At 38.1% G+C, this 25,815-nt stretch overlaps 1 protein-coding gene across 4 annotated transcripts in view; it reads left to right on the top strand.

Moving 5' to 3' along the window:
* Window positions 1-25,815, top strand: part of Ift88 (intraflagellar transport 88) — a 125,052-nt gene that overhangs the window by 23,225 nt on the left and 76,012 nt on the right. For all 4 annotated transcript variants that reach the window (XM_013011802.1, XM_013011807.1, XM_013011794.1 and 1 more), the window contains 9 exons: window positions 1,262-1,315; window positions 1,883-1,946; window positions 2,954-3,023; window positions 6,587-6,677; window positions 7,946-8,050; window positions 9,015-9,117; window positions 10,163-10,277; window positions 13,222-13,453; window positions 20,582-20,652. In XM_013011802.1, coding sequence (XP_012867256.1) covers window positions 1,262-1,315; window positions 1,883-1,946; window positions 2,954-3,023; window positions 6,587-6,677; window positions 7,946-8,050; window positions 9,015-9,117; window positions 10,163-10,277; window positions 13,222-13,453; window positions 20,582-20,652 — 905 coding nt within the window. The remainder of the gene's footprint in view (window positions 1-1,261; window positions 1,316-1,882; window positions 1,947-2,953; window positions 3,024-6,586; window positions 6,678-7,945; window positions 8,051-9,014; window positions 9,118-10,162; window positions 10,278-13,221; window positions 13,454-20,581; window positions 20,653-25,815) is intronic.

The following is a 25,815-nucleotide window of genomic DNA, read 5'->3' as shown; positions in this document are numbered from 1 at the left end:
TGTGTGTGTGTGTGTGTGTGTGTGTGTGTGTGTGTGTGTGTGTGTGTGTGTGTGTGTGTGTGTGTGTGTGTGTGTGTGGTGTGTGCGTGCCAGACCTGGGGCATGGGGAATGTCCCCAAGTTTCTTTTGCTCAAGGCTAGCACTCTCCCACTTGAGCTACAGCACCTCTTCTGGCTTTTTCTGTGTCTGTGGTACTGAGGAATCAAACCCAGGGCTTCATGCATGCTTGGGCAAGAACTCTACCACTAAGCCACATTCCCAGCCATGATTTGAGCTTTTTAGTCAGTTATTATATTACCTTCTTCCATTTATGTTTGTGAATAGACTTCTGTTCATTTTTTTTCATAAAATAACCAAGTCTCTTTTGTGTTCATTCATCTGTTTTATGTGAAGTAAGATGTTCTGTTAGTATATGATGGTTATGACTATAATAATTTCACAATAAATGAAAAGAAAATGAATGCTTGGTAAGAAATGTATGCATTATCCTGCCCATGTAATTGTAACCCCTCTGTACAGTATGTTCACAAATAAAATTAAATTAAATTAAAAAAAATAAATGAAAAGAAAATGTTAAGACAAGTATTTCAGTTGTATGTATTTGAGTCTTAAGAGACCTCTGGGAAAAAGATGAACCTTTTAGTTTTGCCCAAATTACATACAATTTGGATATCTTAGCTTACATTAAAAGAGGAATGGTAGCAAAAGAAAAGAATGAGGTAGAAAGTATCTCTTAGTCCTTATAAGGATTAAGAAACAGGAATTCAGGGGTCAGAGAAGTGACTGGAGAAAAAAGGCCCAGGACACTTTCCTTCATAGTGTTCCTTCATACAGTGGGAAAGTAGCCTTCTATGTCACATAACTGACAGTGTGTCATAGGAAACATACTTTTACTCATCAGCCTTTGATTCTTGATACTGTTCACAATAAATTCTCCTGTGAAGGGCCAGATAATTTAGGCTTTGCAGATAATGTGGTTTGTATTACAGTTACCCATCCAACTCTATATTTGTAATGTAAAACAGCTATAAATAGTGTGTAGCTGGATGGGGCTTTGCAGTGTTCCAATAAAACTTTATTTACAGAGATGGTGGATAGCAGCTGGTTATGACCTGAGGTGGCAAATAAGAAAATTATTTTAAGCTTACTGGCTGATAGATGGAAGAAAAGACTTATGAAGAAAACATCTTAAACTTGGTTTTGAAATTAAAGGTAGATGCTTTTAAGAATCTTTGAAACTTACTTTTCTCTTTATTATAAGTCCAAGACATCCCTGGCATCATCCTTGGGAAGACCAATGACAGGGGCTATTCAGGTATGTCTATTCTGTGGTGGTTAGTTTTATGCCTTTCTTGAAATCTGAAAATGTTATCAAGGATTTGTTACCAAGATTTTTTACCCTTTGTTATATATTTAAAATGCTAAAGAGGATGTGAACCTCAAACTTGAGACTGTGAACTAAGTTTGGATTGTACTTCTACTTCAGTAGGAAGTAGATTTATGACCTGGGTTTCTAGTGAAGCCCTGTTGGGGCGTGTACATACCATTGCAAGTTGGGTTACTCAAAATACCTAGAACCTGCTTCTCCTATGCCATATCACAGCATTTCTGTGCTTCTCTCATGGGCATGGAAGTATCTAATTTTCTTTTTCAAATTGAGAAAAGCCTATTTGGATTAAGGAATTAAAACTTTAGAGGGAAACAGAAATAGAGATAGCATTGATCTACAATGATACAGAAGTAAGTAATAAGCAGATAGTAATTAAAAATCACTATTAAAACCTGGGGCTGTTTAAAGCTGTGTGTTATGCGTAGAATTGTGAATAAAATAGAGGTAGATCTTATTTAAGAGCAGTTGTTCAATGATTCCTCTTCCTTGAAGGATGGAGTTACTCGACCTATGACAGCAGTGAGAGCAGCTGGTTTTACCAAAGCAGCACTGAGAGGTTTGTTTGCTGTCTCTACTAATTTTTCTCATGCACACATACTTTTTTACTGGTCTGTAAATATATTAAAATGGTATACAAATGTACATTTTAAAGAAAATCTAATACGCCACTGATTATAGGATACTGTATTATTTTAGGTACCATTAATAAAAGAGGGAAGATGCTTGTGATATAGCTCAGGAGTGGGACACTAGCCTCTCATGGCTAAGTGCAAAGCCCTGGGTTTCATCCCATGTTGTACTTTTACCCCAAAATAAAGGAGATGAAATGAGTGAGAAAATTTTTGTATAGTTCAGTTGGGGTTGTAGGTGTTTCAATATATTTGTCAAAATGTATTGAACTATGCACTTACAATATGTTCATTTTATTTTATGTAAGTTAAAGCCTGATTTAAAAATTGAAAGGTGAAAAATCTTAAAATCACCTAAGTTAAGTAATAAAAAAATGACAAAATTAATATTTATTATATTACTAATGAAGTTAAAAAGCTAGTACCAGGTTATAACACACAATTGATAGCACAGAGCTCATATTAGGTATACAGATGCAAATGCCAATAGAGCATTTTTATTTTTACATGTTAACCCATAAGTCTTTATATAGTTTGTTATGTATTAATCATTTTACCAGTTTCTGGGCTGGGAATATGGCTTAGTGGCAGAGTGCTTGCCTAGCATGCATGAAGCCCTGAGTTTGATTCCTCAGTACCATATAAACAAAAAAAGCCGAAAGTGGTGCTGTGCTCAAGTGGTAGAGTGCTAGCCTTGAACAAAAGGAGCTCAGGGTCAGTGCCTAGGCCCTGAATTCAAGCCCTAGGACTAGCAAAAACAAATCTTACCCAATTTCCTAACATGAAATATTTATGTAGACATATGTTATATTCTTTTATTAGATATTAAGCCATTTAATAAGTAGGTAAATGAAGTAACTTGTGTCAGATTTCATATTTTCTTCAATTTTTTTTTGGTTGCAAAGTAACTGTGAAATCTTGGATTTTGTCCCAGGCTCTGCATTTGATCCCCTTGGTCAGTCACGGGGACCAGCTCCTCCCTTGGAAGCCAAGAATGAAGATAGGTATGCAGGTGCTTGTGCTGTTGGCGTGTTATGGCTACATGTTTTTCCCCTCAAATACATAACTTAAAATGTGTGTTAGAAACATTTTTGTTGTTGTTGTTGTTACCTTTTTAGCAGGGCAAAGGGAACACAGGACTGGAGGGAGGAAAGTGAACAAATGTGGGCATAATAATCAATACACTGTAAAAAATGAACCATGCAACTTGTGGAGATGAGAGGGGGAAATGGAGGAAAGCAAAGGAAGGGGTGACATTGTCTGAGAAGAATTATACTCATTACTTGATTTATAGAATCATAACCCCTTTACATAATAATGATTTTTTAAAATGCCATCTCTAGTTCTTAGAATTAGCAAAAGACTCAAACTTATCAATTGTATGTGTCCTATGTAATTTTATGTGATAAACTGTGATTTTGTTGTTGTTCTGTGTGTATATGGTGGGGTGGGTACTGGGGTTTGAACTCAGGGCCTAGACATTGTTTCTGTTTAATGCTGATGCTCTACCACTTAAGCCACAGCTTTACTTCTGGCTTTTTTGGTGGTTATTTGCACAGAAGCGTCTCATGGACTTTCTTGCCTGGCTGGCTCTGAACTTTGATGTCAGCCTTCTGAGTACCTAGACAAGTGTGAGCCACTGGTGGCCAGTGGTGGTCTGGTTTTTATAGGTGCCAGTAGTAATTAAATCTGAGGCCAAATGGGTTTATAAATGTGAACTTACAAGATGATTATTGTAAAGGACATTTCAAAGATTAAAACTAAGAGAATACAAGCTAGTTTGTCATTATTATTGACTAATTTCATTTTTGTATGTTTTAAGTGCTGGGTCAAACCCAAGGCCTTGCACTTGCTGAACAGATACTTCATTACTGAACTGCATCTTCAGACTGAACAATTTAATTTTCCACAGAATTAGCTTAATTTTTGGCTGTTGTCTAGACTGCAGCACCAAACATGGTATCCATTTGTACTTTACAAATGGTAATAGCAGCTAATATTTACCGAGCAGTTGCTGTGTGCAGGCAGTTTCAAGGGCTTTAAAAATAGAGTAGGAGCTATTATTGTCACCAGTTTGTTGTGAGAGTGGGAATTCAGTAACCTTGATTGACTAAGGCTAATAGGGCAAGACTGAGATCAAATCCTACTGATCTAATTTCAGAGCAGAGGCTATTAAGCACTACATTGGTTTGCTTCTGGGTGTATTTTAAATTGTAATACAGTTTTTGTGCTGGTACTGGAGCTTGAGCTCAGGGGCTAGATGCTATTCTTTTGTCATTTTTTTTTTCCTTCAGCCTTTTTGCTCAAGTGGTATTCTACCACTTGAGTCACAGCTTCACTTTTAACTTTCTGATGGTTAATTGAAGAAAAAAGCCTCTCAGATTTATCTGCCTGGGCTGCCTTTGAACTGTTATCTTTGTATCTCAGCCTCCAAAGTAGTTAGGATTATAGGCATGAGCCACCAGGGAGTGGCTGGCTAAATTGTAATTCTTAAGCTCAGTACTTGTGGCTATTGTATAAATTACTTACATTGCCTTTTTGGCTAATGAGGAACCTCTGCAGAAAATTTGTTTGTTTATGATAGCATATTAATAAAAGTATATTCTTTTATTTATTTATTTTTTATTGTGAAAATACTATACAGAGGGGTTACAATTACATGAACAAGGTAATGAGTACATTTCTTATCAAGCATTGTTGCCTCCTCCTTTGTTTCCCCTTCCCATCCCTTCCCATCGGCCCCTTCCCCTCCCATCCCCCCTCCTCCTGCCTCCCTCTCCCCCATTCTCTTATTTAAATATGTCATTTAAGATCTTTTCATCAGCTAACAACAGAAGATAATTTTTTTGGGGGGGGTCTGGTCGTGGGGCCTGAACTCTGGGCCTGGGCGCTATCCCTCAGCTCAGAAGATAAATTTAAACACACACTTTTCGCTTTTTTAGTAAAGGTGATGTATAGAGGGTTACAGTTATATAGTTACAAAAGTCGGGTAATGAGTATATTTCTTTTTGAATAGTGTCACCTCCTCCCTTTTCTCCCAATTTTTTTTCCTCCCAACACTCCTCAAGCTGTGTAGTTCATTTCCAACATAGTGTTTAGTGAGTGTCACTGCTGACCCCTCCTCAAATCAGATAATTTTACATATAAGACAAAGAGTATAGAAATCAAAAGCATCAACAAAAGCAAAAAAACAGAAGGGGGGAAAAGGAGAAGGAGAACCACAAACCATATACTAGAAAACCTCTTGCTTCTGTTTTTCTTAAGAGTTCATTTCAATAAGCATTATTTTATATGATCCTATGCACATAGCTACTAAGTCCTTGTGATCCTTTCCTAAAAATGTCCTTCTTTGGTCTCACTGAAAAACACACAATTTAGATTTGTTATGGTACATTGCAGGAGATCTAGAGGAAGACAGTCCTAGTGGATATTTATTTGAGCTGCTCAATAATAGCATTCCTGATTTGGCTCTTTGATTCTCTTGGCTTTTCTCCATCGTTATGATGCTAAGAGAATGAGGAAAGAAGAAAAACCTTCTTTTTGGGGTGCTATCCAGGGTCCTCAAATACTTTGTTGGGTCTAAATCCTGGATCTATAACTTACTACTTTTGTGATTTGGGGCAAAATATCTAACTTTGTAAATTTTCAGTTTCCTTTTCAGTAGAAATGATAGTACTTATATTATGAGGACTAAATGAATTTATGAATGAAAAGCACTTGTCTCAGTGTGATTTATTATGCTTGTGCTACATAAGTGTTAGCTCTTTTTAGTATTATTATGACTAATTCTCTAATGTCATTAAGTACAGTAATAAATTTGCTCTTCCATGCCATGGAAACTTTTTTTTTTGGTGCCAGGCTTGTGTTTGAACTCAGGGCCTAGGTGCTGTCCCTGAGCCTTTTGGCTCAAGGCTAATGCTCTACCACTTGAGGCATAGCCCAACTTCTGGCTTTTTTTGGGTGATTAATTAGAGTTTCACTAACTTTGCTGTTCAGGCTACCTTCAAACCACAATCTTCAGATCTCTACCTCCTAAGTAACTAGGTTTATAGGCCTGAGCCACTGGCACCTGGCTGAAACATGTTTTTAAAATTATTTTTTCATTATAAGTAGTAAAAAGGCGCTTCAGTTCAATATGTCATCTTATGAATATAGTGCATGTTGATTAGTTCCAACCTTTGCATCATTCTCTCAAACCTACTCATTTCCTCAAGTTACCTGGTTCCATTTTTATATAAGTACTTTGAATATTTTGACTACATTTCTTCACCCTTCCTCTCTCTGGATTAATTGATGTTACTCTAGATATATTAATTCACTGAAGGTTATCTGGGTTGTTTCCATAACTTGACTTTGGTGAATAGTGCAGCAATGAACATGGATGTATGTCATTCATGTCTTTTGGATAAATTCTCGAGTGTTATAGCTGGATCATAGGACAGTTCTAAAAACATCTATCTCATCTGTGACCTATTTTTTAAATTTAGGAGCATATTGAAAGTAAATTTTACTATAGATTATTTGTGGCAAAATGATGCAAACTATACCTGCTTTTTTTCTTTAACAGTCCAGAAGAAAAGATTAGACAATTAGAGAAAAAAGTAAATGAGTTGGTAGAAGAAAGCTGTATTGCGAATAGTTGTGGAGACTTAAAATTGGTAAGTTCATAAACTAGCTAATATAGATGTGTGTTTCTGCTTTTAAGGATACACACACATACAGATATTTTTGTTTTGCAAAGATGGAATTGAGAGTCATGAATTACTTCACAGCTCAGATACCAACACAATGGACTGATTTTGTAATATGTGAACCTATCTTTTTAGAGTATAAAAATATTAGTGTCTGGGTGCCTGTGGCTCCCTTTTGTAGTCCTTTCTACTCAGCTAGCTGAGATCTTAAGATCATGATTTGAAGCCAGGGCAGGAAAGTCTGAGACATTCTTATCTCCAATTAACCACCCAAATCCTAAACTGGAGCTGTGTCTCAAGAGGTAGCTTTGAGTTGTGAAGTTGTGGACATTGTCCAGTCTCTGAGTTCAAGCCATACTAGTTGCACACATAAAGTGTAAGAAAGAAATGATCAGTTAAAAAAAAAAACACCAAACCCCCACTTTTTATTGATCGTAGAACTCTGTTGTTTTGTGTGCGTGTGTGTGTGTGTGTGCGCTTGTGCTTGTATGCAGGGTGTCCTGTTCTCATTTGACTTTTTTAACTCAAGGCTGGTGCTCTACCACTTAAGCCACACCTCTACTTCTGGATTTTTGTTGGTTAATTGATATTTCTGCCTTGGCTGTCTTTGAGCTGGGATTTATCAGCTTTCTTAATAACTAGAGTTCCAGGCATGAACCATCAGTAACTGGCTGAACTGTTGAAATTTTAAACTCTAGTTTTAAAAAGGCAATGTCTATGGTTACATTTGTCTGCATAAATCAATGAAAGATTCTTGGACTTCTGAGAAGGCTGGGAGCCCACCTCAGCATCTCTTGCAGCATTGAGCAATAGTTGTCTTTTACTTTGTATTTTGAGAATCCCAAAAGCAGAATAAAATCTATGTAAATTTCTATTTCCTAAGACTGAATTAAAATATTCCAAGATTCAGCACTTAGGTGGAAAGAGAAGGTATTAGGCATCAGGAGATGGAAAGATGTATATGCAAAGAGAATCTTGGAGCAGACATAGCCTAAAGTTAGTTTCTGACACTTTCCCTGAAAAACCCCACAGAAAATTCTGATGGTGAGTGAGTTCCATTATAAACCAGGATTTGTCTCTTGCTAAAGGCAGTTTATGTACAGAGAGTACAGAGGACATTCGGGTAGTCCAAGGTGGGAAAATGAGGTCAGCCAGTTTTAACGGAGGTAGTTCCCAAGTGCATAGAAATCATTGGATGTGCAGAATTATTTTACAAAGTATAAATCTGATTTCAGGCCTTAGAAAAAGCTAAAGATGCAGGAAGAATGGAAAGAGTCTTAGTGAGACAACGAGAACAAGTTACAACTCCAGAGAATATCAATCTGGATTTAACTTACTCAGTAAGTATTGAAATATGTGCTAAGTTTAAATTATGTTTTGACTAAAAAGCTTGATGTCAAAAGTCATATTTTTATCCTCAAAAAATTTTAAGGTTTATTTTTTCTCTGAATTATAACAAATATAAAGAATACACAGATTTATGGACTTTGTGTAACATATGTGTACAAGTATTCATCTATATATATGTATATTTTGATCTATCAAGAGTATAATATTTAAGTCAGGTTCAGGATATTTGTCTCTCAAACAATCATTTCTGTATAGTTAAAAAATTCACACTCCTTTGTTGTAGATTTTTAAAATACTGAATGATATATCATTATCTACAATTATCCTGCTGTGCAGAGTATCGTAACAGGACTTCTTAAAACTGTCTTACTCTAACTTGGTACCCATTGATCATCCTATCCCTGTCCTTAATTTTTTCCCTGAACTCTTTTTGTTTGTGTCTTTTTGTTTTCTTTTAAAAATCTGATTGTTTTGTAGGTACACAAAATAAGATGAATAACAATCTTTAGTTTATGAATATTTTTTATGTGAAGATTTTTAAATTAGTTTTAAAAATATCTTTAGTACTTATGAATCCCTATCCTCTCACTATTTCCTGAAGGTTGCTTACGATCATGCTCTGAAGGTTCTGATGTTGACTGTCAAGTCAAAAGGAAACAAGAAAATGTATGAAGGCAGTGAGAAAAAAAACTGCTTTTAAGTTTTAGCAGAATTTCTTCAGAGTTGAAGATATACTTTCTTTATATTTATATTGTAGTATCTTCAGTGAGCCAAGTCCTCAAAGGCTAAGCAAATAAAAAGGGGTCTCTTAATACTTACTTTTACATACCTTACTTTCCCATTTAGCTCAGAGTATTAATACAAGCAACTGATTTTGCAATAGAATTTTAATCTCTAGAAAGATTACAAGTGAAAGGGACCTATAATGGTCATTATATGTCTTTTCTTCCTTAGGTTCTTTTCAACTTGGCCAGTCAGTATTCAGCTAATGAAATGTATACTGAAGCATTAAACACATATCAAGTTATAGTGAAAAATAAGATGTTCAGCAATGCAGGTAAGTATATATGACCCATTTTTCCAAAAAAGCATGTCACTGTTCTGTGTGTTACTTTATATCTCCTTACTTTATGTCTTCTTGAAATGAAATGATAGATGCTCTTAAAAAATCTATATTTATGATGTTTCCTGCTTAAATGTACTATTTGTAAGCTGGGGTCCAGTGGCTCACATCTTTTATCCTAGAAACTTGGAGATAGTTTGAGAGGATTTTAGTTTGAGGCTAACCAGATAAAAACTTCACTTGCTCCCATGTTGACAGAAAAACCTGGGTGTGGTGTCTTACATCCTAGATATGGTGAAAAGTGTAAATAATAGAGTGTAAATGCAAGGATTATGTTCTAATTTGATCCAAGCAAAAAGACCCTACCCTTAAACATAACCAGCATTATAAACATCTGTGAGCTTGGCGCAGGCAGTATAGTACATGCCTAACAAGTGTGAAAGTCTGAGTGTAAACCAAGTACCACAGAAACAGCAATTATTTAAATGCAAATCCACACAAATACAAATGAAGAATAGTTGGGATGAAGTGTGCTCTTTGCTAGTAAACAAAAAATATATCCTGATATAAGTAGAACGAGCCATGGCAACCTTATGGAACATTCATTCACATAAAATTTATGTGAATATATCCTTGAGACTAGAGTTTGTAGATGGCATTTATATTGTTATTTTACTGCAATATTAAAATTATCAGAATATCATTTTCCTTAGTATCTTATTAAAATGTAAACAGTATAATTGAGTCTAATTGCAAAATGTCACTGTCATGTGGATATTTTTTTTAGCCGAATATACTTTTGTTACAGTGTAAATTAGTTGTTTCCAGCCATATTTTCAGGACTCAACCTATCTTTCAGTTCCATTTTCCATTTTCTCACAGATTAGTGCTGAACACATTGTTACAGAGTTTGAATTTTAGACCATGTATGAAGTTTTATAACTTGAGAAAACTTCAGTCCATGTGAATTTTAGGTCATCTAAAATATCAGAAAAGTACAAAAATGAAAATGTTACACATCTATTATTTTTCAAATTAGGAATATTGAAGGTGAATATGGGAAATATTTATTTAAAGCAAAGAAATTACTCCAAAGCTATTAAGTTCTACCGAATGGCTTTAGATCAAATCCCAAGTGTCCATAAAGAAATGAGGTAAGTCTACATACACTATGATAACTGTAAAATTCAAATTTGTTTTTCAGAAGCATGATAACTCTTCTGATCTGTTGTCAGAGGGTTGAACAGTTTGAATTGTCTGTGTACATTACATATGTAATATTATTCTCTCTTCCCTTGTGACTAGTTGGATGCATTTGTTTTTGTTTTTTGTATTTTCGTATATATTTTTTATTGTAAAGGTAACTGTACAGAGGGGCTACAGCTACACAAGTAAGGTAATGAGTACATTTCCTGTTGAGCATTGTTACCTCCTTTGTTTTCCCCTACCATCCTTTCCCTCCCCACCTCCCTGACTGCTCCCTCCTGCTTCCAAGTTGTAAAGTTTGTTTTCAACATAGGGTCTTGTACGTCTCATTGTTACAGTGGGTCAACCTGTATCCTTATTTCAGCATTTTGTTATTTCCCTTCCCCTTCCCAAATTAGAAAAATGTATATACAAGATGTAGGGCACCAGAATCAAATACAGTAAAAACAGGGATTATACCATTGGGGAAGAACATACAAAAGAAACAAAAGAAAAATCACATAGTACATTATAAATACATTAAAAACAACATGAAGAAAGATAAAACCACTTGTGTCCCTATCTTGGGGTTCATTTTACTTAGCATCATCTTGTATGTTCATATATACATAGCTTTTGACCTGCTTGTCCTAGATGTATAGTTACAGTTATTGCAAATTAGGGAAACCATGGGACCTATGTTTCTTTGGGCATGGCTTACTTCACTTAATATAATTTTTCCAAGTCTTTCCATTTCCTAACAAATGGGGCTGTGTCATTCTTTCTGATGGAGGCATAGAATTTGCATTTGTATAATGTCAATTTAAAAGTTAAGCTGTGTGTCTGGTACTCATGCCTGTAATCCTAGTTACTCAGGAGGCTGAGATCTAAGGGTCAAGGTTTGATAGACAAATTTGAGAGACTCTTACCTCCAATTAACTGGCAAAAAGCTGAGCAAGTATATGAGTCCCTGAGTTTAAGCCCTGATACTTAAGTACTAGTACCAAAAAAAAGAAAAAAAGGAAGGAAAAACAAAGGCATAGTATGTGGTCAAGTGAAACTAATTTAAACTCCTTGATTAATGTAGAGTTTACTATGCAGGCTTAGTAGTATATTATACAACTTATGCTAAGAAAAAAAATCATAGCAGCCATCATTTATAATCAATCAGACTAGAATATAAAGCTAGGATCTAAGTTCCCTTCTCAATCTTTCTAATGAAAGGATTACTTCTGAGCCTTAGAAGAAGAGGAGGAAGTTGGGATGTTTTCTCCAGTATTCAAGAAGAGAAACAGTATATTTACTGGTTACATTTTCCTCTAAGCACAGGGTACAATTTAACTATGACAATTAATGTATTTGTCACCTTTTATGAGTTTTTAGATAGTATCTTAATAATGTCAGCAAGTATCATTTAGCTTATGGAACATGATGTCCTTAACATACTTTTGACCTAAGTAAGACCCAAATATGAGCTAATTTGGAGAAATGCAGTATATTGATACTATGTGTTAAATGCTTAATTAGTCATTGAGATAGTGCTACAGTAATTCATCTGAGGGAATAATGATTAAGAGTAAGAGTTTATGAGGAAGGTACATTTGAAATATGTTATTTTAGTGAGAGAAGGCTCAAACTCCAGATAAAGTACATATGAGATGAGTCAGGGAAATAAGCATTCATGTCTAGTCCGTTAATTATGAAAAGGTCGTTGAAATGGGGGCATGTAAGAGAAGCAGCTGGAACAGGTTGGGGGTCCCATCCATTGGAATTGTTCTCAACTCAAGAAGACACACACTAGTATTATTCATGAAGATGTTGAGAAATTGGAAACCTTGTGTACTGGATATGTAAAACAGCACAGTTACTTTGGATGACAGGCAGTTCCTTAAAAATTTAGACATACAGGAATTCCATTCCTTAGATAGGTACACAAGAGCAATGAAAACGTAACATGTCACAAAGGCTTGTAAATGAATCTTTATAACAGCATTAATTATAATAGTAAAAAGTGGAAATAACTGAAATGTCCACTAAGTAGATAATTGTTAAAGTAAGATTTAGTATAAGTCTGTATTAATTAGGATTCTTTAGAGAAGCAAAAGCAGAACAGATACTGGTTCATATGATTGGAGGCTGGATAGTTTAATAATGACTGCATGCTGGAGAACCAGGAAACTGGCATCTGTTCAGGCCAAGAAGCTGAAATAGACAAGGAAGATTAACCACTACTCTCTGCATATTACAGAATGAGTTTGGCAGCAATAAGTTCTGATACTTTCTACAGAATGGATGATTAGGCCAATTAAATGAAGTGTGACACAGTATCACATGTTGTATGATTCCATTTATATACAGTGTCTAAAATTAACAGAGACAAAGTAAATTGGTGATTGCCTAGGGCTGGTAAAATGAGAAATGACTTAATGGACTTTTTTTTTTTTTTTGGGTCCGGTCATGGGGCCTGAACTCTGGGCCTGGGCGCTGTCCCTCAGCTCTTCAGCTCAAGGCTAACACTCTACCACTTGTGCCACAGCACCACTTCCGGCTTTTTTCTTTTTGCTTATGTGGTGCTGAGGAATTGAACCCAGGGCCTCATGCATGCAAGGCAAGCATTCCACCACTGAGCCACCTTTCCAGCCCCAAGATTTTCTTTTTTGGGAAATAGAAATGGCTTAATTATGTGGTTATATACTTCTACAACTGTGTAAATATATAATGATAATCACTGTGTGTCATACTCAAAACAAGTGAATTTTTTTATATTGGTGAAGATATGTACTATATATTCATTTGGGGATAAAGACAATAACATTTTTAAAAATGAGAAATTTAAAATATACTCTGGTAGATATTGAATACTACACTGGAGAATTCAGTCTTTAAGTCTCATGTGTGCTTAATTTTATTTAGGATAAAAATAATGCAGAACATTGGCGTTACATTTATTAAAACGGGTCAGTATTCAGATGCCATTAATTCTTTCGAACACATTATGAGCATGGCGCCAAATCTGAAGGCAGGCTACAACTTAATCCTCAGTTATTTTGCCATCGGAGATCGAGAAAAAATGAAGAAGGCATTCCAGAAATTGATTGCTGTACCGTTAGAAATTGATGAAGATGAGAAATACATTTCACCAAGTGTGAGTATGAAAGAGCAATGTAGCCATTTCCTACCGATCGGTGTTTTCTTCTTTTTAGAAATAAGAAAGTTGGAACAAACCATTTGAGTTTCTAATAAACTTATTAATAATATTTTGTTAATTACTTTTGAGCAAGAGACTGTTGAAATAGGATGAGATATGTTTGATAGACTGCACAATTTTTAATTTTAGTCATAGCCAAAAAACAATAAGATTTACATGTCTTTCATTGAGATATCTTTTTATGTTTCTGTTTAATTTTAAGGTTCTTTTTTTTTTCCAAGAGAAATCTTGAACATGGAGCAGGGATCTAGACTATACTAAGTTGATGATGGTCATGGACTATTTATACTTGAATTTGGAATTTGTAATAACTGTGAGAACCTGAGAGGTAGGAAGTCCTGCCCTATGCTTATGTCACTGCCATGTAGGCGGGGCATCAAAAGGTGGCTTGGGGGGCAGGCTACCAGATATAGAGGGGCGGAGTTCTGGGGGGATGAGATAGGGAGGGAGACAGGGCAAAGACATGTGGCAAGAGAGGCGCTTCCTGGAACAAAGCAGTACCTGGGCTCTCCTCAGGCTTGAGGAGAGCCAAGGCCAGCTGGAGGGGAGACCCGTGTTGGAGGAGAGGCTCGTGCACAGCTGAGAGGCCTGTGGAAAGGCTTGTGCAGCATCAAGAGGCCTGTGCAGAGCAGAGAGGCCTGTGGAAAGGGCTTTGAAGAGCGGAGAGGCCTGTGGAGATCAAAGTGGCCTGTGGAGATTGGAGAGGCTGAGGAGAGGTGGAGAGGTCTATGCAGAGGCCAGTGAAGAGCCAAGAGGCCTATGGAGAGGAGGCAAGGTGGTGGAGAGGCCTGTGTAGAGGTCATTGAAGAGCCAAGAGGTCTGTGGAGAGGAGGAGTGGTGGTAGAGAAGTCTGTGCAGAGGCCAGTGAAGTGCCAAGAGGCCTGTGGAGATTGGAGAGGCCCACAGAGAGGTAGAGAGGCCTGTGGAAGAGTGGAGAGGCCTGCAAAGATCAGTGAGGCCTGTTGAGAGTTGGAGAGGCCTGCAGCAAGATAGAGAGGCTTGCAGAGAGGCCTGCGGAGAGGTGCTGAGGCAGAGAGGCCATTGGAGAGCAGAGAGGCAAGACTTGTAGGAAGGAGAAAAAAGGAAAAAAGCTTGCCCCCTTGTAGATTGCAGTTGCTCTTAGTTCTGAGGTAATCTAGGACAGGGTTTCAGGCCAACAAATAAAACTTCTTTGTCTACCTGAAAAAAGGAAATTAAAGCAGAACTAAGGAAGTGGAAATACCTCCTATGCTCCCAGATTGGGAGGATTAACATTGTGAAAATAGCAATATTGCCAAAGGCTATCTACAGATTCAATGCAATACCCATTAATATCCCAACTTTATTCTTCAATGAAATAAAAGAAGCAATCCAAAAATTCATATGGAATAATAAAAAACCCCGAATAGCAAAAATAATCCTTAGTAGAAAGAACAATGCTGGAGGAATAGCAATACCAAACTTCAAACTAGACTACAAAACCATAGTAATCAAAACAGCTTGGTGCTGGCACAAGAACAGCCCTGAGGACCAGTGGAATAGAACTGAAGACCCAGAAATGACCAAGAAAACCCAGAAATGAACCCATAGACCTATAGCCACCTAATCTTCGGTAAGGAAGCCAAAAAATAGAATGGAAGAAAGACAGCCTCTTCAGTAAATGGTGCTGGCAAAATTGGTTAAACACCTGTGGAAAACTAAAGCTAGATCCTTATATATCACCCTGCACCAGAATCAACTCCAAATGGATCAAAGACCTTGAAATCAAAGCAGATACCTTGAAAACATTACAGGAGGGAATAGGAGAAACTCTAGGGTTCCTTGGCACAGGCTCAAATTTTCTTAATAGAGACCCAGAAACAACAGATCAAGGGAAGCCTGGACAAATAGTATTGCATTAAACTACAGAGCTTTTACACGGCAAAGGACATAGCTACCAAGATTAATAGAAAGCTCATGTATTGGGAGAAGATCTTCACTAGTGATACAACAGACAAAGATCTCATATCTAAAATATTCTTAGAACACAAAACATTAAATCTCCCCAAAACAAATGTTCAAAGAAACAACCATCCCATTAATAAGTTGACTAAAGATTTAAAGAGCAACTTCTCTGAAGAGGAAATAAGAATGGCCAATAGACACATGAAGAAATGTTCCATCTCTCTAGCCATGAAAGAAAAGCAAATCAAAACAACATTGAGATTCCACCTCATCCAGTCAGAAGGGCTATACTGAAGAACTATAATCAAGGGAACCCTACTGCACTTTTGGTGGGAGTGTAAACTTGTTCAACCATTCGGGAAAGCAGTATGGAGATTCCTCAGAAGACTACATATACAGCTCCCCTATGACCAGCAATCCCGCTTCTGGGCATCTAACCAAATGATCACAAACAAGACCACACTAAAGCTACCAGCACAACTATGTTTATCACAGCATTATTCACCATAGCTAAGATATGGAACTAATCCAGGTGCCCCTCAGAAGATGTATGGATCAAGAAAATGTGGTATATATAATATTGGAATTGTATGCTTCTATCAGAAAGAATGACCCTGCCCCATTTGTTAGGAAATGGAAAGACTTGGAAAAAATCATTCTAAGTGAAGTAAGCCAGACCAAAGAAACATAGGTCCCATGATTTCCCTTATTTGCAATAACTACTATATGTATAATGACAGTCTTATCAGATGAGCAGAAAAGCTCAAAAGCTATGTACAAATGACCTTATAAGATGATGCTAAGTGAAATGAACCCCAAATTACAGACACAGGTTTTTCTTTGTCATTGTTTTTAATGTACTATATGATTTTTTTGTTTCTTTTGTGTTTCCCCTATACTATATCCCCTATTATCAATGTATTTTGGTATCCTGCATTTTGTATATAAACTTATCTACTTTGAAGAGGGGAAGGGAATAACAAAATGCTTAAATAAGGACACAGGATGACCCATTGCAACAGTGATATTCACAAGAAGGTTGGAAGCAAACTTTACAACTTCATGGGGCAGGAGAGAGGGAGGTAAGGGATGGAAGGGAGAAAAAGGAGTGGGTAACAATGTTCAACAAGAAATGTACTCATTACCTTACTTATATAACTGTACCCCTCTTCAGCATCTTTCCAATAAAATAAAATTTTTCCTTTGTCACCTTTAATCATGCCTCAGTGGGTTTTCTTGCTCTCAGGTTATGACATATGGAGGCCCTAGCGAGATAATACATATGGACGGCTTTGTCTTTGGCCCCTGGGAAGCCCACTCATAGGTGAGTGTGTCCACTCTCAGGGGTGAGAGCCTCCCTTGAGTGTCTGAATCCTAGGGACCCACATGGACAGGAGTCATTTGGAAACCCTCCCGGGGTGAGTCTGGGTAGGCCTGCATGTGGGGAGACTCAGTAGAAGGCTGGATCCACCATTACTTCCTAAGTCTGAGGCTGGGACAAGATGTTGCCCACACCTCCTGGAGCTTCTTTGAGAAGCCATCTAGGACCTCCTCAGTGTAAGGTGTATTAAATAGGTAGATTTCATTAGGTAGCCAATGAAGAGAATTCCATACGAAATTCAGGCAGGAAGTTTATTTACTGAACTGCTGTACCTGCTGTGCATGATGGAGAGGCGTGGCTGAAAGGGTCGACTCGCCCCTGACTTATCTAGGCCAGGGATGGTAAGAAGTGTGGTGGGGAGCGGGGGAAGGCAAGATGTGGCCATACTGGACCCAGATGTGACCTTAGGGCCTTGCCTTCCCCTGGTCCAATGGGAGGCATGACCCAGGGCAGCCTGGGATGTGACCTTGGAGCGGGAAGTGACTGCTTTCATGAGTACCAGGTTACCTAGGTAATACAAATATTGGGGGGAAGTATAGCCAAGAGGTAGGGAGGTGTCTGCATAGGGCCTGCAAGGTCTGGGGCAGAACTTACACTCAGGAAGTCATCTGGGACTTCCTCAAGATGTCATGTAGGATCTCCTCAGAGAGGTCATCTGGGACTTCTTTTAGAAGTCATCTGGGGCTTCCTTGAGACTCCATGTGGGCCTAGGCAGGCTGGCATCTGGGGAACTCAGCGCAACCCTGGATGCTGTGTTACTTCCATAGTCTGAGGCTGGGAGGAGATGTTGCCCATGCCTCCTAGGGCTTCCTTGAGAAGCCAACTGGGACTTCTTTGAGAAGTTAATCTGGGACTGTTTTGAAAAGTCATCTGGAGCTCCTTTAAAGAAGCCGTCTGGGGCTTCTTCAAAAAGTCATGTGGGACACACGGGTTAAGAGTCTGTGGCCACTTGTCTGTCTTATCTGTCTTTGGCTGTTGATATTTTGTTTCCTTGGAGCCACTGGTAGATGGCTTCGGTGGGCTGGCTGCCAGGGGATGGAAATCCTAAGAGGGAAAGTGCCCCCTGAGATGTTTTTGGACCTGTCATCTTTCTGTTAGTCTGACAGCTGGCTTGTGGACTCTGGACATGCCATAAAAATTTTCTTTTTAGAGTCACTTAGAAATTTTCTTGAAGTAAGTCTCTGCCTTAACTTCTTTCTGCATATTTTCTATATTCTGGGGAATCAATCCATATGGAACGGTGGATATAACAGAGTGGACACTTAACCTATCCATTACCTCCAAGGGTATGATGGCATTGTGAGGTTCTGTTCTGTAGGACGGTGATTGAGAGAGACCACTTACACTGGCAAGTCTGATTTTGGTTGATTCCACCTGGCATCTGGTCTGGCCATGGTTGGGGTGGAGGGTTGTGTCTGGACAGCCTACTTGTTAATCTGATAGTGTTCTTATATAGTAGAGTTCACCTTGCTGAATGGGGGTGTCAGGCCCGCTCAGCAGACTCGAAGTCCTAATAGGGATGAGTTGGGGGGGGTCTTACTAGGCCACAACTCAGCCTTTGGTTTTTGTCTTGTCTTGTTTTTGGAACTGGTGCCAGTTTTAAGTGTGGATCGTGTTTTTGTTGCACATTTGGACATCTCTGGGGGAATAAAAGTTCCAGCCTCCTCCTGGGCCCAGTCATAGCCCGGCTATGTCTCCCTCCCTGTGTTGTGTGGAAGTCGACAGTTGGGTACATGCAGTTGCAGGCCTGGTTTGGTCCTCTAGCAGTCTGGCTAAAGAGAGGGATGTGGGCCTGGTTCAGACATTTGGCTGGTCCTGGCAATGTAAAAAGTCATAAAGTGCTCTTGTCTAAAAATGGATGAAAGAATCAGGTCAGTTTAATTTTAAGTGTCTCCCACTCAGCCTTCCTCCAACTGAAGGTATTCAGAATCTGTGCAGTGAAATGATGTATATAATTTCCAGTTTGGAGTAACACATTGTTTTTAATGACATCTAATTCTATAAACCTCTTGGTAAAATAGGGTAGGGTTATAGCTTCCTGGCTTAATGGGGTTAGTGCTCCCCAGTCAGCTTGAAGAGGTTACAGAAGATGGATGTTCTGTGGCAGGATGAGATTAAAGGAAGAGGCATAGAAAACAGTGGTAACAAATGTGCATGTGAAGACTGCATTTGGGAAAAATGGTTACAGGCTCAAGACTAATGTGTCTGTCTATATCTGGTTATTCATCACTCTGGTAAATTGCCCTAGGCTTCTGCTTAAAACTGTCTTGAAAACCAATAGGGTCTTAGCCTGCCAAGCCTATGGAATGTATCCTTCATCTATGTAAAATTTTGCAGAAAATTCAGCGAGGTGTGACAATCCATCAAAGCCACTGGGAGACACTAACACAACCCAGCCAAGATCCAGCCTATCTCTTCCAACCTGCAGATTCTATTTAGAAAATGTTCAAGGATGGCCTGTTATTATCTGCTGGACCTGCCTCCTCCCCCAAAGGGAGTTTAGGATTTGGTCCAAAAGAAGTATTAAAAATCAATGATTTGATTGTACATGAAGCCAGTGGGGAATGTGAGAACCTGAAGGTCAGGCCCCCCCCCCGACATGTCATACTTGCCATGCGCTTCTGAGGGGTGGGGCCTCAAAGGCAGCTTTGGGGGGGGCACTGGATATAGAGAAGAGGGAATTCCGGGGGGAAGAGATAGGGAGAGAGGGAGGCAAGAGAAGTGCTTCCCAGAGTGGAGCAGTGCCCAGGCTCTCCTCAAGCCTGAGGGGAGACCTGGGTGCAGAGTCCCACGAATGCCCTGAGCTGCAGAGAGGCCTGTGCAGAGCCAAGAGACCTACTCAGAGCCAAGAAGCCTCTGGAAAGGCCTGCACAGGGCTGAGAGGCCTGTGGAAACATCTGTGAAGATCCAGTAAGCCTGAGGAGATCTAAGAAGCCTTTGGAGATTGGAGAGGCCTGCGGAGAGATAGTGAGTCTGTCCCAGAGGCCAGTGAAGAGCCAATAGGCCTGTGAAGAGGCCAGCACATAGGCCAGTGAAGAGCCAAGAGGCCTGTGGAGATTGAAGAGGCCCACAGAGAGGTGGAGAGGCCTGAAAAGATTGGAGAGACCTGCAGAAAGTCAGAGAGGCCAGCAGAGAGTGGAGCAGTCCATGAAGATCAGAGAGGCCTGTGGAGAGGTAGACAGGCCTGCTAAGAGCAGACAGGCCTACGGAGTGGTGGAGAGACCTGTGGAGAAGCGGGCAGAGAGGCGAGGCTTGTAGGAAGGAGGAAAAAGGAAAAAAGCTTACCACCTTGGAGGTTGCAGTTGCTCCTAGTTCTGAGGTAACCTAGGGCAGGGTTGCAGACCAATGAATAAAAGTCCTTTGTCACTTTTAATAATTCCTCAGTGGATTTTCTCACTCATAGGTTATTACATTAACAACCACAGGTTCTATGCATTTAATCATCCTTTTTCTTGCCTGACCCTTTTATTTACTCCTCAGAATATGTGTTAATTCATTGTGATAAGGAATGAGACGAGAGAAAATGAAGGTCTGCTTTACATTAGGATAAAGATTTTCCAAGACTGTAGTATAACTCAGTGGGAGAGTGCTTCCATAGTTTGCCAAAGGTCTTAGTTTCATCCTCAGCACTGCCTAACAAACAAATCAACAAATTCACAAAGATTAATTTACATTTTGTAAGCTCATTATTTGGGTTTTTGAGATTAGAATGTCATAGTTTTTGGCCTTTACTTGACTGTTATCCAATTTTATTTTCCCAGGATGATCCCCATACTAACTTACTGATTGAAGCTATAAAAAATGATCATCTCAGGCAAATGGAACGTGAGAGGTAACATTTTGGATACTTAATAATATAAGTTTTTGTGAAATGATTGAATGTGTTCTCATGGTTTCTTACAGAGCTTGTTATATTCAGTAAATTCTTTGAATAATACTATAACTTCACCATTTTTGTATTTTTCTGGATTCCCTTTCCCCTTAAAAATAACCTGTCCTCATATTTTTAATTATTCTTATTCTTACTATTTTTCTCTAATTCTTTTGCAGACATTTGATACAACACTACAACTCTTTGCATATTGTTGTTTTCTTACACATTTTTTGTTTTGAACACGTAATTAAAGATCAAGTAGAAGAGAAGAAAATTATATTTTTTGTGTTCTTTTCTTTAAAATCTGTTTCTACTTTTTTTTCCGTTGGTCATTGGTCTTGAACTCTGGGTCTAGGTGCTGTCCCTAAGCTCTTCAGCTCAAGGCTAGTGCTCTACCAATTGAGCCACAGTGCCACTTCCCATTTTCTGGTGGTAAATTGGAGATAAGAGTCTCATGGACTCAGATCTCAGCCTTAGTATGTATGATTACAGGCATGAGCCACTGATGCCTGGCTTGTTTCTACTTCTGATTCAAAATGGATGGGATCTCCAAATTATCCCACTCTATGGACATCATTGAGTGTCCAATAATTGATTTACATACAGTGATCTATCCTTGGATCCCTGGAATGAAACCAACTTGATCTTTTTAATTTATTGCTGAATTTTTCACCATTGTTAATATAGTGTTAATATACAGAAGAGTTGCAGTTACATGAATCAGATAATGAGTAATGAGTACAACTCGTTTTTTACCAAGTTTCCCCTTCTGATTCTCTCTCCCGTTTTTCCCCTCCCATCCTACCCACAACACATCTAGTTCATTTTCCACATGGTATCCAGTGAGCACCACTGCTGCATTTGTTTATCCTGTTCCACCTATTATATGCCCTTCTATACTCTCCCAAATAAAGACTAACAAACAAGACAAAAGGAAAGAAAAGAAAAACAGAAACAATAGTAACTGAAAATGTCTCTTGTTTCCTTTTCTTGGAGTTCATTTCATAAAATATTAGTTTATATGATCATCTGGACATAGCCATCAAACCTTTGTCCACCACTTCTATAAATATCCTTGTTTGGCCTCAATATATGAATGACTAGAGTCCTGTATAATGTATCATGTCCTAGTATGTATGCATATGTATGTGTGTATTAATCAGTAATCAGTTTGTTTACTTTTAGATTTATAAAAAAATTCTAATTAATATAAATGAGGGAAACCATGCAGCCCATGTTTCTTTGGCTCTGGATTTTATTGGAAATTTATACCTATGTTTATTATTATAGAATTTGGTTGATAATTCTACAATAAGAAAATATTTCATCTTTGTTTGATTTTAGAATGAGTGTAATATTGGCTTTATAAAATAAGTTTGGTAGTGATTCTTCCCTTTCTCTTTCATAAAAGGTTTGAGAAGTATTGCTGTAGTTTTTGTCTTTAAAGGTAGAATTTGGCAGTGAATCTTTTGGGTCCTGGGCTTTTCTTTATTGGAAGATTATTAACTGTTTCAATCTTTTGCTTGTGATCTATTTAAATGGATCTATAAATCTATTTCTTTTAGATTTTCTAGCTTATTTTAATATAAATTTCAAAGTAGTTCCTCATGATCCTCTTGATTTCATTAGTATTTGTTGTGATACCTCCATCTGTATCTCAAATTTTATTAATTTGGTTCTTTTCTCTCAGATAAATTGGTTAAGGTTTATGAATCTTATTTATCTTTTCAAGAGGTCATCTTTGTGTTTTGTCCATTTTTTTCTATAGATTCTTTTTTAAACTTTTCACTCAGTAATTTCTTCCCATCTTTCCATCTGCTAATTTTGGGTTTATCTTGTTTTTTGTAGGAGCTTAGAATCATTATTATACTTATTTGAAATCTCTGAGTTTTTTATGTAAGTACTCATAGGTATAAACTTTCTTCTTAACACTGCCTTTGCTGTATCCCAAAAGTTCTGTTTTTCGTTTTCATTTTCATTAGATTTTACAAATATTTTCATATCCCTCCTATTTCTTCAATGACCCATTGGTCATTCCTTAAATTGTTATTCTATCTTTTTGGTTTTGAATAAATTCTGTGGGTTTTTTATTTTTGAAGTTGAATTCTAGTGCTGGTCAGACAGAATACAGAGAATCATTTCATTGTTTGTATGTTTGCTAAGATTTAATTTGTTCCTAAAATAGGGTCTATTTTGAGAGTTGGATGCTGGTGGCTTATGCTTATAATCCTAGCTAGTCCTACCCTTGCTGAGATCCTAGTGTCATGGTTTGAAGTCAGTGAGACTTATCTCCAATTAACCACCAGAAAGCTACAAGAGGAGCTATAGATCAAGGTGGTAAAGTGCTAGTCTTTAGCAGAAAAGCTCAAGGACAGCACCCAATCCCCGAGTCCAAGTCCATAACTGAACAAAAAATTTAAAAAAGGGAAAGCTTTATTTTTGGAGAGTTCCATAGCTGTTTGAGCTGTACAATGTGTCATTATATAGCTGCTGGATGAAGTACTTTGTAGATATATGTCAAGTCCATTTTATTTAATGATGATATTTAATTCTGAGGGTTTTTTTGTTGATTTGTTTTCTTTTTTAGATCTGGACGTTCTATCTATTATTGAAAGTAAGGTATTGAAGTTTCCCACTGTCATTGTCTTGAGGTTCTATCTGATCTATGCTTTTAAATCCACAAGGGTTATTTTAATGAAATTGGGTTCATTGGCATTTGGACCATATATATTAATTAACAACTATAGTTCCCTCTTACTGGATTGTTCCCTTAGTTAATATGAAATGACCTTTTTTCTGTCTCTAATTTTGGTTTTGAAGTCTACTTTATCAGGTATGAGTATGGATACTCTTGCCTGCTTTTAGAGTCTATTTTCATAGAAGGTCTTTTTATACCCTGTCACATACCTGGTGTTTGTTGTCAGTAAGACACATTTTTGTAGGCAACAGATGTTTAGGTCTTGCTTTTTAATTTATTCTGTGTTTTGATTGGAAAGTTCAGACCATTGCCAGGTGTCAGTGGCTCATGCCTGTAATCTTAGTTACTTAGTAGGCTGAGATCTGAGGATCATGGTTCAAAGCCAGCCCGGGCAGGAAAGTCTGTGAGACTTTTATCTCCAGTTAACCACTAAAAAGCCAGAAGTGGCACTGTGGCTTATGTGGTAGAGCTCTCACCTTAAGCTGAAGAGCTGAGGGACAGTCCCTAGGCCCAGAGTTCAAGCCCCCAACCAACAAACAAAAAATTGAGACCATTAATATTTAGTGTTACTATTAAAATATACATGGTAGCTCGGTGCCAGTGGCACAAGCCTGTAATTGTAGCTACTCAGGAGTCTGAGATCTGAGGATTATAGTTTAAAGCTTGTTGGGACAGGAAGGTCCATGAAACTTTTTGTTTTTTTTTGGTCCTGGGGCTTGAACTCTGGGCCTGGATGCGGTCCCTCAGCTCTTCAGCTCAAGGCTAGCGCTTGAGCCACAGCGCCACTTCCAGTTTTCTGGTGGTTTATTGGAGATAAGAGTCTCATGGACTTTGGTGGCCAGGCTGCTTTGAACCATGATCCTTAGATCTCTGTTTCCTGAATAGCTAGGATTACAGGTGTGAGCCACCAGTGCCCAGCCATGAGACTTATCTTCTGTTAAACAACAAAAAAGCTGGAAGTGGAGTTGTTGCTCAAGTGCTAGAGTGCTAACTTTGCACAAATAAAGCTCAGGAACAATACTCATGTGTAATAAAAAAGTACCTTAGTATCTGCCATGTTTTGTGCTTCATTTTTTTTCTGACTTCATTTAGTATTACTCATCTAATGAGATTTATTTTTCTCCCCTATTTTCATGGTCATGTTTATTTTTATTTTTGGTTCATGTCCTGGGGCTTAAATTTGGGACCTGGGCTCTTTTGCTGAAAGCTAGTGCTTTATCAATTAAGTCATAGCCCTACTTTTGGTCTTTTGCTAGTTAATTGGACTTTCCTACTTGGGCTGTTTTGTTGTTGTTCATAATGTAGCATAGCTATTTTCAAGTAAGATATTAAACCCAATAAGCAACAAAAATCAGACCAGCAAAATGTTTAACAAGAAACTAATGAACTTTCTATAATCAAACATTCAATTATCTACAGTGTCTTTTTACAAGGGGGAAGCCCATTGTTTACAGGCACATCATATCGAAAATAAAATTTCAATAGCAATCTTAAATAATTATCTTTCTTTTTTTTTTTTTTGCCGGTTGTGGGGCCTGAACTCTGGGCCTGGGCGCTGTCCCTCAGCTCTTCAGCTCAAGGCTAGCACTCTACCATTTGAGCCACAGCGCTACTTCTGGCTTTTTCTGCTTATGTGGTGCTGAACCCAGGGCCTCATGCATGCAAGGCAAGCACTCTACTACTGAGTCACCTTCCCAGCCCCAAATAATTACCTTTCTTAAACTGAATTATTAGAACAGTGATTATGAGGTCACATATTCAAAATATTTTGCACAATTTTAGGTTACTGGGTATACATGGCAGTCTTGTTGGGAAAATGGAAAAGAAAGAAAAAGGAAAAAGCTGGACTCTGTTCTCAACAGGCTAGCACTGCTAATTGAGCAACAGTGAGGAACGCAGCCTTTCTGTGGGCTTACAGGCTGAGTTAAAGTGGGGATTTTGAGCCAGGGGTTTTACAGAGTCTGAGCAAGGAGACAGGAGTTACTTGAATTTAGTATGAGTGGGGGTGTGTGACTGCATATGCAGGCAGAGAGTAGGGTATTTCCTTATCCAAGGTCTCAAGCTTTTTAATGTTCAAATAATTCTACCTCTGTCTTGCCCAGATAGTGTGTCCTTCACAGGGTCCAGTTCTGTCTTCCATCCTCTTAATCCCTTTCATGGCTCAGTCTCTCAGCCTTACAAGATAGGCCCACAATGAAATGTTTATAGCCATACTCAGGTCAGATTGTCTTGCCTGTGTCAAGCATATCCATTCATGCCTGGGGTAATAGTATGAGGGTCAATCCATCAAGTCTGAATTTTAAAAGTGATTTTTCTTCTCACAAAAGTTCTAACACTTAAGCTAGAACTTTCAGCATAATTTTGCCCTAAGAAGTTAAGTCATGTTTTGCTAACTATAAGAGTCATGTAATTTGTGGTACTGA

Source organism: Dipodomys ordii, unplaced genomic scaffold (assembly GCF_000151885.1).
Source record: "Dipodomys ordii isolate 6190 unplaced genomic scaffold, Dord_2.0 Scaffold1, whole genome shotgun sequence".
Taxonomy (NCBI): Eukaryota; Metazoa; Chordata; class Mammalia; order Rodentia; family Heteromyidae; genus Dipodomys; species Dipodomys ordii.
Note: the sequence above shows the minus strand (reverse complement) of the source record. Positions and strands in the feature narration are given on the sequence as shown.